Source organism: Monodon monoceros, unplaced genomic scaffold (assembly GCF_005190385.1).
Source record: "Monodon monoceros isolate NGI ecotype Baffin Bay Population unplaced genomic scaffold, NGI_Narwhal_1 Super_Scaffold_20, whole genome shotgun sequence".
Lineage (NCBI taxonomy): Eukaryota > Metazoa > Chordata > Mammalia > Artiodactyla > Monodontidae > Monodon > Monodon monoceros.
In genome coordinates, this window is record NW_021703777.1 from 43,797,792 (window position 1) to 43,812,574 (window position 14,783).

At 41.6% G+C, this 14,783-nt stretch overlaps 1 protein-coding gene and 1 pseudogene across 2 annotated transcripts in view; both read right to left on the reverse strand.

Moving 5' to 3' along the window:
• LOC114902376 overlaps positions 1–2,516 on the reverse strand; it is a 3,111-nt pseudogene extending 595 nt beyond the window's left edge.
• Positions 2,517–4,555: 2,039 nt separating this feature from the next.
• The window catches only part of ANXA3 (annexin A3), a 57,720-nt gene continuing 47,492 nt past the window's right edge, over positions 4,556–14,783 (reverse strand). For both annotated transcript variants that reach the window (XM_029235353.1, XM_029235352.1), the window contains exons 12-14: positions 10,801–10,859; positions 8,632–8,754; positions 4,556–4,950 (exon numbers count right to left, since the gene is read on the reverse strand). In XM_029235353.1, coding sequence (XP_029091186.1) covers positions 4,891–4,950; positions 8,632–8,754; positions 10,801–10,859 — 242 coding nt within the window. In that variant the 3' untranslated portion in view covers positions 4,556–4,890. The remainder of the gene's footprint in view (positions 4,951–8,631; positions 8,755–10,800; positions 10,860–14,783) is intronic.

A 14,783-nucleotide genomic window follows, 5' to 3' on the forward strand; every position in this document is an offset into this window, starting at 1 on the left:
GCGACGTGGAGGACCGCTGCGACGTGGAGGACCGCTGCGACGTGGAGAGCGGCTCTAGTGGTCGCGGTCTGCGGCACGTTTACCGCCTGCGCTGGAACCGCTCCAGGGCCTGCATCGTTTGCTGCTTCGCACCCTCTTCTCCTTCAGCGACATCGGACTCCACGGTCTCCCCACCTCCTACACCGCGAAGGTGCCTCCTGGGGTTCTTCTTCTTTATGGCAGTCCGGTGAACAAATGCATCTTCCTCGGTGTCATTCCTGTTGATGAAACCACACCCGTTTCTCACACTGAACCATTTTGCTGTTCCCAAAACCCTCGATGCGATGGTCTTTTCGTCTCCGCCGGCAGGCGCCGCCGGTGTGAGGCCGCCCGGGCCGCCGCGCCCGGCGCCGCCGCTGCCCGTCGTGCGGGGCTTGGGGTCGGCAGCGCTGAGGGCGGGGGGCGGCGGGCGGCTGCCGGGTCTCGGCCTCGCTGCTTGTGGCTGCGGCGACGGTGACTGGGGCCCCCTGCGGCAGCTGCGGCTCCTCCCGGGCTGGGACGGTAACCAGGCCGGCGGCAGCGGTGAGGCCGCTCGGGGCTCTCTGGGGTCCGCTCTCCGCTCCCGCTCCCGATATAACTCTGTGCTAACCACCTTTTAAATGTTTTCTTGTTTAATGATCAAAATAACTTTATGAGATAGGAACTACCACTGTCCCCATTTTAAGGGTGAGGAAGAGGTGACTTAGCAAGGTCAAGTAATTTGCCTACAGTCACAGATCTGGGCAGCATGACCTCAGGGCCCGTGCACTAAACCACGCACTGTCCTGTGCCCATTCTCATGTAGTATTTAACATTTAAATAAATATTGCAGTTCTTGGGAAGGGTCAGTAACAACCTTCCATCTTGAGATAACCACGTTCCATCAGAATCATCAGAAACATACTTTCAGCAGCTACCAGCTGGCCCAATGCATAGGAGGTAAGAAGGATGAGAGTAGAGGGGTTGGAGGAGAGCTTTCCTTGGAGTCTTTCCTTACCTCAAAGTTCCTTTCTCTTTGCAGGGTTCTGTCCAGTGATCACCACTCCCTTCATGTTCTTATGTTTCTTCATACTCACTCATGCACAAATACCATCTGACCTAGATCCTACACCTTGGTTTTCCCGCTGTGTAACCTTGGGCTAGTATCCTAACCTTTCTGAGCCTCATTTTCCTCATCTGTAAATGGCGATAACACTGACACATATAACCATGCTCTGAGAATAAATGAGATCTAAAATATCTAGCATAGTACTCAGCACATAGTAAGTCCTTGATTCATATATACAACAAAAAAATGATAATTTTACTATCAATTCTACATCACGTTTGAATAGCATTCAATACTTTTCACAGTAGCTCCAAGCATTATTTCCTGTGCTCCTTACATCAACCTGTTTGGTGCAAAGGGCAGGAAAGATCTACAACCCCACTTTACAAATAATTGTCATTAAGATTTGTCATGTACCTACTCTGACTAGGGAACTGGACTAGGAATTTAGAGATGTATAACATTTACATTGACTTTCACAATGGTTTAGTAGGTATCCTTTTTTATGACAAGGTACACAGTGAATCCCTGGTGAGATAACAGAAAACATATATATTGGTCTCTGCCCCTCATTCATGGCACAGGACCCTTAAAACCCTTGTAATTTCCTAAGTGGTAAGAGCATTAGGAGTATCTTTTGACCTAGTATTTGGTCTTTGCTAAGGAGGCGACTCTGGGTGGCTCCTGGACGAGGGCTGGTCATTGGAAAGACAAAGCCATGATTAGAAGCTTGGAATTTTCAGCCCTGCCCCTCGTTTTCTTGAGAAGGGAAAAGGGCTGAAAATGGAGTTAATGATCGCTCAAGCCTACGTGATGAAGCTTCTATGAAACTCCAATAGTCTGGGGTTCGGAGAGCTTCCGGGCTGGTGAACACATGGAGGTGCTGGGCAGGGGGATGGAGGGGGGTGGGCCTGGATGGGGCATGGAAGCTCCATACCTCTTCCCACCCCCCTTGCCCTACACATCCCTTCCATCTAGACGTTAATCTGTATCCTTTACCATATTCTTTTATTATAAACTGCTAAACGTAAGTAAAGGTTTCCCTGAGTTCTGTGAAGCACTCTAACAAATTGGTCATACCCAAGGTGGAGGTTGATGGAAACTCCAATCTTTAGCCAGTCAGTCAGAAGCACAGGTGACAACCTTGACTGGTACCTGAAGGGGGGGGTAGTCTTATAGGACTGAGCCCTTAACCTATGGGGTTTGCTAGCACCAGGTAGACAGTGTCAGAATTGAGCTGAATTGCAGGACATCCAGCTGGTATCAGAGCATTGCTTCTTGGTGTGGGACCCACTCGCCATCTTCATCTCCACCCCAGCCGCTGCCCAACATGGGAAATTGGTGATCAGAACCCGTTAAAGAGAAAAACCCAAGGCCTTCCTAGTTTTGTGTTTTTCATGTTACACTCTGCCCCTTACTGACTGGAGATGAAGGCTACTTCTGTAGCCATAGTGGGGCACCATCACTTCAAGAAGCACAAAGGGAAGGGATCCAGATAAAATGATGCTTCCCCTACTTCCCCCAGGGCAATCTTGTGGCCTCCTAGAAATTATACTTATGAATATATGACTTACAATGGAGTGATATGTAGCAGTCAAAATAAATAAAATACATGACATGCAATGCTATAGATAAGTGCCTTTTACATGCCAAGCACTTTCTAAACACTAGGGATATAGCAGTGAATGCAACAGACAAAAATCCCTGCATTCCAATAACTAAGTTCTAGGGTTGAAAAGGACAGTGGCCTTGGAGTGGGATAAATTCTAAGGCAAAATAGTGGTTAATAGCCTGGACACTGTGAGTTGGGCTGCTTGGGTTTAAGTCTTGGCTCTTCCAATGGGCAAGTTACTTAATTTCTCTAAGCTTCCATTCCTGTATCTGTGAGTTAACGCCTACATTGGAAAGTTCCTTGAGGATGAATGATTTATCATATACTACACTGTTTAACATAGTGCCTGATATACAGTAAGCACTCAATGAGTATTAGCAATGATTTATTGCTTGGTGAGACACTTACTTACCAAATCACTTAAGCCAAAATCGTGAGGGTATACTTGACACCTGACCCTTTTGATTATTGTGTTCTGTCAATTTTACCTCCTAAATACTTCTTGTGTATATTCCCCCCCCCCTTTTCTCCCTTGCCATTATCTTAGCTCAGACTGACGCGTCTAGTATTGATTAGAAAATTAATTTGCCAAGTGGGCTCCCTGCCTTTAGCTTTCTTCTCCCACACATTCCTCTTCCTTGATCAAAAATTTGACCAAAAAATCATTTCCCTGATTGAAATCCTCCTTGAATGCTCCTTCCATGACTCTCCCTTGCTCGTAAACTCTTTAGCATGGTCTGTGAGACCTTCATAATCTAGCCCCTGCCTATCACCGGTCACCTCCCCTTGTACTCTAAGCCTCCACCACATTGGTCTCTCTCCCTAAACAGATTTTAAGCTCTTTGGGCAAAGGAAACGAGTCTTCGTTCCTCTGGTGTACCCAACACTTAACTTAGCACAGGGTGTGTCACATGGTAGGTGAACTGAAGTCTATTGAAGAATGGTTGCAATGCTGTCATGATCATTTTGATGTTGCTTCGTAATAATAAATGATAACATGGTAACTGAACACTTGCCATGTCCAGGCACAGGGCTAAGTGCTTCACAGGCATCATTTCACTTAATCTTTTTTTTTTAAAAAAAACAAACCTATGAGAGAGGTAAGTGCTGTTAAGATGAGAAAACTTTGGTTTAGCAGGGTTTCGTAGTTCCCAGCATCACAGAGTGGTAAATGGTAGGGCAGGATGTCAAAACCTGTATGTGGGTTCTAAATCCCTGTGCTTTGTTCCCATATGCATTTTGGAAATCTCAGAATGAGAAATAACTTCTCCATCTTTCTGCAAGGTCTCAGAAATGTTGACCAGTGGAATCCACTGATTAAAAGTTCTGGACATCACTGTTTCTCATACAGCTATCATTTCTATTTTAGTTCAGACTAATAACTCCAACTAGAATTTTTTACCTTATATATTTCCTTTTAGTCTAGGTATTTCATCCTAGGTCCCTTTCAAAGGTAACATGAAAGATTTGTTGAAATGTGTAGTTTTGCCAACTTATTTTAGAGGAAAAGCATATCTTAGAAACTTGATTCTAAACACCCCTTCTGGGAAAGTAGTATTTAACATGAAACGACCACAATTCATGCTTGCCATTCAGATGGGCAATGGTTAGATCAGTAGTTCAGCAGATGTTTTCTGAAATAAATTATTATGCATTGCCACTGCCCTAGCTTGATCAGACGAGAAAGGGGAAGCCAGGAGTACATACATCTTCGTTTTTATTCCTTTCTTAAGGATGAATGTGATTAATAAGACGGTAGACAAATGGAAGCAGCAACAGCTTTATAACCAAAACATGTTTTAAAATATCATTAGTTGTCAGTGCCAGGTACCAAACAATGCTGGTTGATGATAACAACAGATTACATTTTACAGAGGAGGCAAGAACTTGTATTACACTGTTTTGCATTTTATGTTTTAGAACTGAACAAAGAGTCTCACTTCCAAAGCAGAAATATAATTTGGATAGTATTAGCTGATCCTTAATGTCATTTAAAAATTTCATTTATAAACGGCTACATTATGATGAGATGTTCTACGATAATAATCACTTTGTTGTTGTTATTATTATGGAACAATGAAAATCTCTATTAGGAAAACAGGTTGCTCTTGACACTTGCTTGTACTTGTAAATACTGCGAGAAAGAAGTAATTAGAGCTGTGGGAAAAGTCCGTCATGGGAGCAGGCAGCCTTTAGAAATGACATTCTTGACTCAGTCATCTCCTCCACAGATCTTTACGAGTGTGACTGCATAGTCTCCAGAAGTATCCGACTGTAAGGGACAGGACCGATGGAGAGAAGGACAGACATGGCGTAAATAATGAGGGGACCATGAATGAATCAAATCGCAGAGCACTAGGGGATTCACTGGCGTGTAAGGCTCATGACCTGTACCATTTAGTGAAATGCACCTGTAATTCCATCACCCATTCACACCTGAGTGTAATCCTGTTCTTTATAATATATGATGTTTAAATTCTTCCTGATATACTGCAATTAAATTTCAATTTGGGTTTAAAAAAAATGAGTGCATCAATTACCTAATATTACATAATCTTATTTTTCTCACAAAACTTTAGGGAATTATAGTTTTAATAATATTTATATTAGTATTTATCTAACACTTGCTCTTCTAAGGGTTAACTCCTTTAACCCTTATAATAATTCTGTACAGTAGATACCATAGTAGCTCCACCTAACAGATAAGTAAAACGAGAAAAACAGAGGTTGGGAAATTTGCCCCAAACTATATAGAGAATAAATGCAGAGGGAGGATTCGAACCCAGTTAACCTGGCTCCTTAACACCAAACTATACTTCCTGACTTAAGAAAGTGAAATGAACTACATTCCCGCAGAGTATGTTTCCCAGTTCCTTTCGCCTAGGCTAGCCAAAAAAGGATCTTGGTTCAGAAAAGATACCAGGTGAGATTGAGGCTTACAGTACAAGATGCCACGTTTGTTATGAGTCTGGGAGTTAGAAACCTGGGAGTCATCCTCGACTCCTTCCCTTCCTTTCTCCTCACACCAAGATGTTCATACCAAGTCCCTTAAGTTTTAACTCCTAGATATCTTTTGAGTCTTTGCTCTTTCCTCCTTTTGTATTACCAGTAGCTTTGCATCACTATTTTGTGTTACAGTCAGAGCTACTCTAATATGACGAATATAGTAACTCATCACCCCACATACCTTCTATCTTACGTCCAATTCATTCTCCACAGTCACAGGGATCTTTTCTAAATATACTTCTGGTCATGACACTATGTGCTTAAAATTTAAACACTTCACTGGCCTCCCATCGCTCTTAAGCAAGACAAAATCCTTAGACATTGTCAGAAAAAGTCCTGAATGATCTGGTCCCGCCAGCCTCAATTTTCATTAATGTTTCCTCCACCACGAGATCTTTCCACTTGCAATTCCTTCTGTTAGAAGGCTCTGCTGACCTCTGACCCCCACAGCCTTCGCCTTGTTAAGTCTAGTCATTTTTAGATCTGAATCATAACCTTCCTATAGGTAAAATCCTCCTGTTATGTGATCTTATAGCACAATCTCCTTTACGTTGAACATGGTTGTAATTTTACATTTATTTCTAATTCCATAAGGACAGAAAACTTTTTTCTTTACTTATAATTGTAATCCTGAACCTGGCACATAATATACATTCAGTAAATATTTTAAATGGAATGAATGGAATACGAATTCTGTGATCTCAAGTCTTCCTTTCAACTGAATGCATATTGCCACTCAGATTTTATTTTTCCATATTCCCAAGGTAGACTCCTAATCAATCAAGTGCCTCATTAATTCTTATCCTCCTACTTCTCATCATATATATGTTTCTAGAGCATTCCCCTTTGAGACCCTATTGACCGGCATAGCACCTGGCTCATGCGAAGCACTTAACACATGCTTATTCACCTGAAAGGCAAGCTCAAGACCCATTTCCCAAGAAATATTCCCTATCTAATCCCAAACGTCTTTTTTTTTTTTTTTTTTTTGCGGTACGCGGGCCTCTCACTGTTGTGGCCTCTCCCGTTGCGGAGCACAGGCTCCGGACGCGCAGGCTCAGCGGCCATGGCTCACGGGCCCAGCCGCTCCGCGGCATGTGGGATCTTCCCGGACCGGGGCACGAACCCTCGTCCCCTGCATCGGCAGGCGGACTCTCAACCACTGCGCCACCAGGGAAGCCCCATATTATTTCTTTATGTCAGCCACTTTATTCTCTCTTTTTAAAAAAAATTTTTTTTGCATTTATAATCTCACGTTTTAGTATGTACTATCAATATGAAATATTATTAGGCAGAATACTGTGGTAACTCATATTATTATCTTGTAATTGTTTTATTTATGCCCACCTCAGTCTCCACATAGATTATGAATTAATTGAGCGTAGCTATTATATTTTCCTTTAAAGACCCTGGAATTATGCTATTTATTAAATAGGTACTCAACTTGTTGATAAAGGAAATCTACCAAAAACTGTAATTTCATCCAATCTTTAAATTAAGATCCTATTATTAAGAAATACAGATTTGTTCTCACCTACTCTCTTCCTCTTCTCCTCCCCTCCAGTCATCATTTGAGAAAGGTGTTAATGAGCAGAGAAATGTCTCAATTAAAGGCGGAAGGAAGAGGAACCCAAGGCTGAGATGATATACAAAATGGAACTCTAGCTCCTGAATTACAGAATTTTAACCATCGAAAACATCCTATTCGTCAGTCTTGAAAACGTAATGAGATTACTTGATAATGTATGTTAGGTGACAGAAGTGAAGAAACCTTAGATAATTTTACACTGAACTCTGCAGCAATGGATTTCTCTTTTCTGTCAAGATACACGTTGCTTAAATGCTTCCTAATACAATAAGCCTCAATTACCCAGACCATGGAGGGGGGCAGGGAGAGCTACCAGTTAACTGAATTTCCTAGTTTGCCAAGGGTGAACTGAAGGCTTTCTTCGTGTTTCAACCTTGTTACTGGCAATCTTTATAAAACATACGCCTCTCCTTTTCTGCCTTGGTAAAAACAATTTGGTTAACGTTATTGTATCTTTCTCTGTTGACTGAAACTATTGTAATGTGTCAGATCGATTCAAATTTCGTTGAGTATGAGCAGTTGATGGAATCTGTCTGTGCTAAGCCCCAGGCACAGCCTGACAGCTGCCTTTTGGAATAAGTTTTCTATTTCAACTTAGGCATGCATCTTTTCCTGCAAAGGTTTAGTGCAAAAACAACAGCTCTCATTAAAAACAAAAACCAAAAAACAAACGATTTTGGTGAATGAATCTAGTTGACTAACTGAGGTGCAGTGGAAGTCAACTGGTAATATTTACATCTGTCTCAGCAATCCTACCAACTCATGAGAACTTATCCCTCAGATACACTTGTACCTTATGAAATTGTATATGCGTATTGCAGCGTTGTTTATAATAGCAAGAAACTTGAAACATCTGTTGATGTGGTAGGTACAAATATACAAATAATGGAATGATATGCAGCTGTTAAAAGGAATGAGAAAGCTTCCTATATCCTGAAATAAAAAGAACTCCAAGGTGCAGAACGATGTTATCTTTTGAGTCAAACAAAGAAGAAATTTAAAATACGTACTTTTCTTCTATTGTCAGAAAGAAAAACTGAAATAAATTAAAATACTGCAATATAAAAAATAGGTTAAGCAACTTGCATATGCAATTCACAAAAGAAGAAAAATTAGTGGCCACTAAACCTGAAAAAAATGTTGAGTGTCTTTTATGTGCCTGGGATTTTAGAGCTGAAAAATAATCACTGTCTTTAAGGGATATTTTGTTATTACTCTTTTAAACTCAGGAAACACGTTTACACACTGACAAGAGAGAGAAACCTAAGTCACATATCTCCATGTTTTGAGAATTATAAGGGAAAAAGGATGGGTAGAGAGAGGCATGATATGTTTTGCTATTTTTAAGAAGAGACTTACTTCAATTGCTGAATGTAGGGAATAGCCATACTGCTTCTTAAACTCTGCTCGAATGTCCAAAAGGTCAATTTCTGATCTGGAAACCATTATTCGGTTCAGAGTAAACTCATCAGTCCCAGCGCCCTGTTGAGAAATGCAAGTGTCCACAATACCAATCTCATTGGTCACAAAACAACACATAGAACTAAATTTACAGGACATAGATAATGGTTCACCAAATATTCAACCACAGTGACTCTCCTTCACTCATTTTTCATCAAACATCAACATTCATTTATTCAAGAAATATTTATTGAGCACTCTGTGCCATCACATTGTCAAATGCTGAAAACAGAGATGAGATGCCCCGGTTAAACTTTCAATTTTGTAAAGGATACAGGCGAGAAAATGGGCCATGACAATAAAACCTGACATATGGGAACGAGTGGGTACTATGGGAGCATATGCTCGGGAGGCCTAAGATAGATCAAAGATTAGGAAAGGTCTGTTTGAGAAAGTGGTATTTAAGCTGGGGCCTAAATAATCAGCCAGGGGAAGAAGGAATGGAGTTCTTACAGAGAGGAAAACAAGTGTTCCTACACAGGAAACAGCATGTGTGATGGTTTAGGGCAAGAACATAAATAATCAGAAGGAACAGCAAGAAATATGTCTAGAAAGGCCAGACTTTGTAAACCGTGAAATGAAATTCGACTTTATCCCAAGTGTGAGGAACTACTGCAATCTGTTAAACATGAGAGTGTTGAGATCAGATCAGATTTGTGGTTTCAGAAAATTCCTTTGACGGCAACAGTATGAAGAATGGACTGCAGGGCAAGGGTGGGATGAAGATAACAGAATAAGACTAGAAGCTTTGGGACCCATCCAGAGATGATTACATAACCAGAGAGAGAAGGGGAGAGACAGAGAGACAGAGACAGAGACAGAGAGATGATGATGGCCTGACCTAGAATAATGGCAGTAGGGATGGAGAAAATGGATAGATTGAAGAGATGCTCATAAAGGCTGATTGACAGAACTTAATGATATATCATCTGAGGAGAATGAAGGAGAGGGAAGTGTAACATTTCTCGCTGAACGGTTAGGTGAATATTGACACTATTCATTTATTCATTCATTCAACAAATGCTTATTGAGCACCTCCTATGTGCCAGACATTGTGCCATGTGCTGTGCATATGGTAGAGAACGACACAGATGATATCTCTGTTCTCATGCAGTTTACGTTCTAATAGATGGAGATGGACAGTAAAGACAATGAACAAGTTGCTCAGGTACATGGTAGTAAGAATGATGGGATGGAGTGTGAGTGAAAGGAAGCCAGCTGACTGGTGTAGTGAGGGAAGGCCTCTCCCAGGAGGTGACATTTGAGCTGAGACCTCAGAGATGAGAAGGAGACAGCCATAGGCAGAGCTGGAGGAGAGAGGATGACACATGCAAAGACCCTGACATGGGAAGAGGCTCAGCACAGTCAAGAAACAGAAAGAAGGCTGTGGCTGATGCCTTGTTCCTACAAGGCTGGGGAGGAAAGGCATAACTTCAGCGACTTGGGCAAGGCTAGTTCCTGCTGGGGTTATCCACTGAGATGACTGAATGCAGGATGGGGGGCAAGACTGGGGTGGGAGGTGAGGTGAGGAAAATGATGTGTTTACTTTGGACACAGCTTTGTAGGAGCACATGGACTTCCACAGGAAATGTCCAGGAAGAAACTGAAGTAAGCACCTTCTATGTGCCAGGCTCAGTATGAGGGTCTAAAGACATAAAAGAGCAAGAAAACCTCCTGAACAGATTCCTGGAGCTCCCCATCCAGCAGTGGCAGCAGACGAGAAAACACAGGGTTTCTGTATCATGAAAGGCCGCTGACGCAGTTTGGTTTAAGTAAGGCAGCTTGAGAGGCTACTGGCTCACGCTGGAGGTCTGTCATCCTAAAACAAGTTGACTGCCCACATTACGGTGAAGTGGGGGAAATGATTTACTCAACACTTCAGTGTACCTACGTCTGTAATGATTAGGATACTCATTAACAACCAATGAGCCAAATTAGTAGACACATTAGCTACAGAAAAGAACTCATCAAGGTGGAAAAGAAATACGAAATTCCATCAACATTAAGCAATATTTTTACATTCTCCTTGAGGCAAGTTAAGAATATATATGAAATTTCCAGACCAACCTTCAAAGCCTGGTGCAGTCTTTTAGCTAAAAAGGCAGGCGTGTTCCTTGCACAACAGACTGTTATAAAAAAAGCAAAGTAATGTTCAGTTTCATTTAATAGAAATTGAGTTAATCTACAGTAATACGTTTTAAAAAAATTTTTTTTAAGTAACCATACCACTCTCCTCCCCATTCCTGGCTTTTCTTTAGAATGGAAGAGTGAATGAATACTTAACCTGAATTTCAAAGCCTTATAATGTCATATTTGCGTGGAACTTTAGCACAGTAATTATCCTTAGCCACAGGGAAAATAAAATTACCTGCCAAAGAAACTCTCACAGCCGCTGACTCATTTCCAGACCCCAGGCACACCAACACCTACGCTTACATTGATAACTCCCTGGGGTGTACCACTGCTCCGTTTCTAGCATCTTTGACCACTGATGAATAGCTTGGGTCTAAAGACTGCAGAGGTGTTGCTCCAAATAACACATTAGGTAAGCAAGGGCACTGCAGCTCAGTTTAAAACCAGTTTTTCCAATGGAAAGATTTTCTCTTAAATGACTGGATTAGAATTTATAGGTTGATTAATTACATTAGAAACCAGCACCTATAATCTAAATCCAGTCATCAAAAAAATACTACAATCTTTCAATTCTTTATTTTGAAATAACAAGTAAAGCAGAATAAGGAAAAGATCATAGGCAAAAACATAAGCAAATTAATTATCCTTTAAGTAGAGTGAAAACAGCCAGGACTAGAAAAGTCTGTAGGGAATAAATCTATTTATTGCAACACAATTATTTTTATCGTCTTACATCTGATCTCTAGGTAGGAATCTGACCCAAAGTGAAGGAATTTTATAATGAATTTTGGAGAACAGAACAAGAATAGTGACTTTCTCATGATGCCTTTCAGACTCCCTTAAGGAAAGCTAAAAGGCCTTTTGTGTAAGTGATTTAAGGGCAACAGAAAGAGAAATATATTAGAAACATGGAATCTGGGAGAAACATGAAAACAGTTACAGATTTGAAGCTGTCTGAGAAGAAATCAAGGATGCAAATTGATATTACCTGTTTTTTTCTCAAAGTAATGTTCGGCAAGCCTTAATCATTTGATTGAAAGTTTTATGCCCACTTTTAAGCTATTAAGCTTTTCAGTCATCTCCCTCACCCCAGACTAAACTCAGAGAATCCTTTCTTTTCATAACCCTTTACCTTGTTCTCCGCTTTATGTTCTTAAACACACGATTTGTTCCTCAGGAATATCTGGGGAGATGGTGGCATATGCAGTATAAGGAAGCTTGCTTTAAGACCCAACCCCAGCAGGGAAACTGAGGGAAATTCCTAAAAATCAGGGAGTCCACTGAAGTTCATTATGATGACCCAGTGTTCACAGCTGCCCGCAGATGTTCTCTTGACCAAAATTTACTCAGGCCTCTCCCCTCCCCCACACAGGCCCCTGAACCCTAGCTTGGCCCCCAGCCTGAGCAGGTGCTGAAATGCAGAACGTGTCCCCTTTTCAGCTGGTCCTGAGAACCAGTTGACACGGCGAGACACATTTCCTGTCAACCCCCAACGATTATGCCGCCTTGCTTGTCCAACTTCCCTTTGAAAGTTTCTGTTGAGGTCTGTTTATCTCCTCCCCATAAAAGAAAAGCTTTTTCTGTTTGATTTTCAGACTCTTGTACATTTCTGAGACTCAACTATTCTCCCTATTGAAATAGTCTCTTTGAATAAAGCCTCTCCTTATCTAAGCCCAGATCTGACAGCTAGCAACCTTCCTACCATGCATTTCTAAGATGTTAGAACTCAGATGGTTTTTCACGTCAAAAGCTATGCATTGACATACTGTATTAGAGTCCTTGTATATGAAATAGCCAGGACAGGCAGATCTATCAACACAGAAAGTACACTGGTAGTTGCCAAGGGCTGGGGGCTGGGGAGGAGTGGGGAGTGACTGTCAAGGGGCACAGGGTTTCTTTGAGGGCTGATGGAAATATCCTAAACTTAGATAGTGGTGACAGTTGCAAAACTCTGTTAAGACACTAAAAAGCACTGAATTGCACACTTTGGGTGAGTTTTATGGTGCTTAAGTTATAGCTCAATAAAGATTAAAAGAACTGTTGTATTCCAATGGTAGACTGAAATAGAAAATGAAAGTGTGACATACCTTGAACTTTCAATTATAAGGTCTTTCTTTTACTTGAAAAAATAATGTATATTATAGCCCTAATTTAGTGCATAATTCAATGTCTATTTCCGAAAATGCTTCTTAGCTCAATGAAGTGAGAATTTGTACATCTCAATAAAGTTTTTCAAATATTACAGCAGGCAAGGTAAAAAGCAGCAAAATTGATGTAAAGATTAAAATACGAAATGGAGGGACTTCCCTGGTGGTCCAGTGGTAAAGAATCTGCCTTCCAATGCATGGGACATGGGTTCAATCCCTGGTCAGGGAACTATGATCCCACATGCCATGGGGCAACTAAGCCCGCATGCCACAACTACTGAGCCCATGCACTCTGGAGCCCGTGTGCCACAACTGGACAAAGAAAACCCGCGCACCACAACTAGAGAGAAGCCCGCACGCCGCAGTGAAGAGCCTGCGCGCCACATCGAAAGATCCCACGTGCCGCAACTAAGACCCGATGCAGCCAAAAAAATTAAAACATAAAAACCAAATAAAAACCAAATAAATATTAAAAAAAAAGAAATGGAAAAAAATTAACTGGCTATATCATTGCCACTGGAATATTCTCACAGCTAATTATGGAGGCTGATCTCTAATTCCTTTTTTTTTTTTCTTGGCCATGCCACGCTGTACGCCTGTGGGATTTTAGTTCCCCGAACAGGGATTGAACCTGTTCCCCCTGCAGTAAAAGTGCAGAGTCTTAACCACTAGACTGCCAGGGAAGTCCCTGATGCATATTTTTTAATTGAAGAAGAAGATTTTTTTCCTTCTTGGCCTATCTTTTAGCAAATCAATCAGAGTCATATATTTTAAGCGGCATTTGGATCAACAGTCCTATTCTTGGCACTGAAGAGAGGCTCAGAAGTTAAATGAAATAACATATGTGGAGGAAACGCCCAGACTTTAGTGAGTGCTTGCTCCCTGGGATATTTTCTGCAATTTAAAATATCAATAGTTGAGCATGGACTGTGTGATATATGCAGGTTTCAGTCTCTGTTTACGCTGCAGCACATTGGAGGGGTTGGTTGACATCCTAGACTGTGGAGCCCAAGTGCCTAGGTTAGAATTCCAGCCCTACCACACTTTCCCTGGGTAACTTGGGGAAGGAACTTAACCTTCTGGTGCCTCAGGTTTGCCACGGGGGGGTAATAATAGTCCCTAATCATGGGATTGTTACGAGGCTTAAATGGGTTGGTATTTGTAAAGAGGTTAGCACAATGCTGAGCTAGGTGCCTGATGAGTGTTTATTTAAAAATACAATTTGAGGCACCCTAATGGGGAGTTCACCCTCCAGAGATGGTAATTAACATTTGAAAGATGAATCAGAGGCTCACCCCGGAGGAGGTTACCCTCAGACATCAGCCGTAGAAGCTATTAATTATCATGATGGACGTTAGATATGATTTTTCATCGGCGAAATGACAAGCTGTGTGGAGTACAGGTGCTCCTACCCTGGCGTTAATGGAGAAGCAGCCTGGAGCAAGCCCAATAGCCACCCAACATTGGGTATTTAGGATGCTGAACAACTCAGAATTGTTCATAACAAGTTAGGATTGCTCTTTAGGCTTCTGAACAATCCTGTTTCTGGACGAGCACTTAGATTTTAATTGCCTGACTCTGACTAGAATGGTCACTGAATCCTGTCTTCCAAGAGTGTCTCATTTCTCTGAATGCAATCTTTCTTGCAAGGTGTTCTTTGGGCTCCTAAAAGCACAGACTGCAGAGACCTAATTGAGAAGACAGATCAGCTTATATAACCGTGTTTTTGTCTGCTTGTTAATCCATGTGTCTCTCCAGGAACGGATTCAG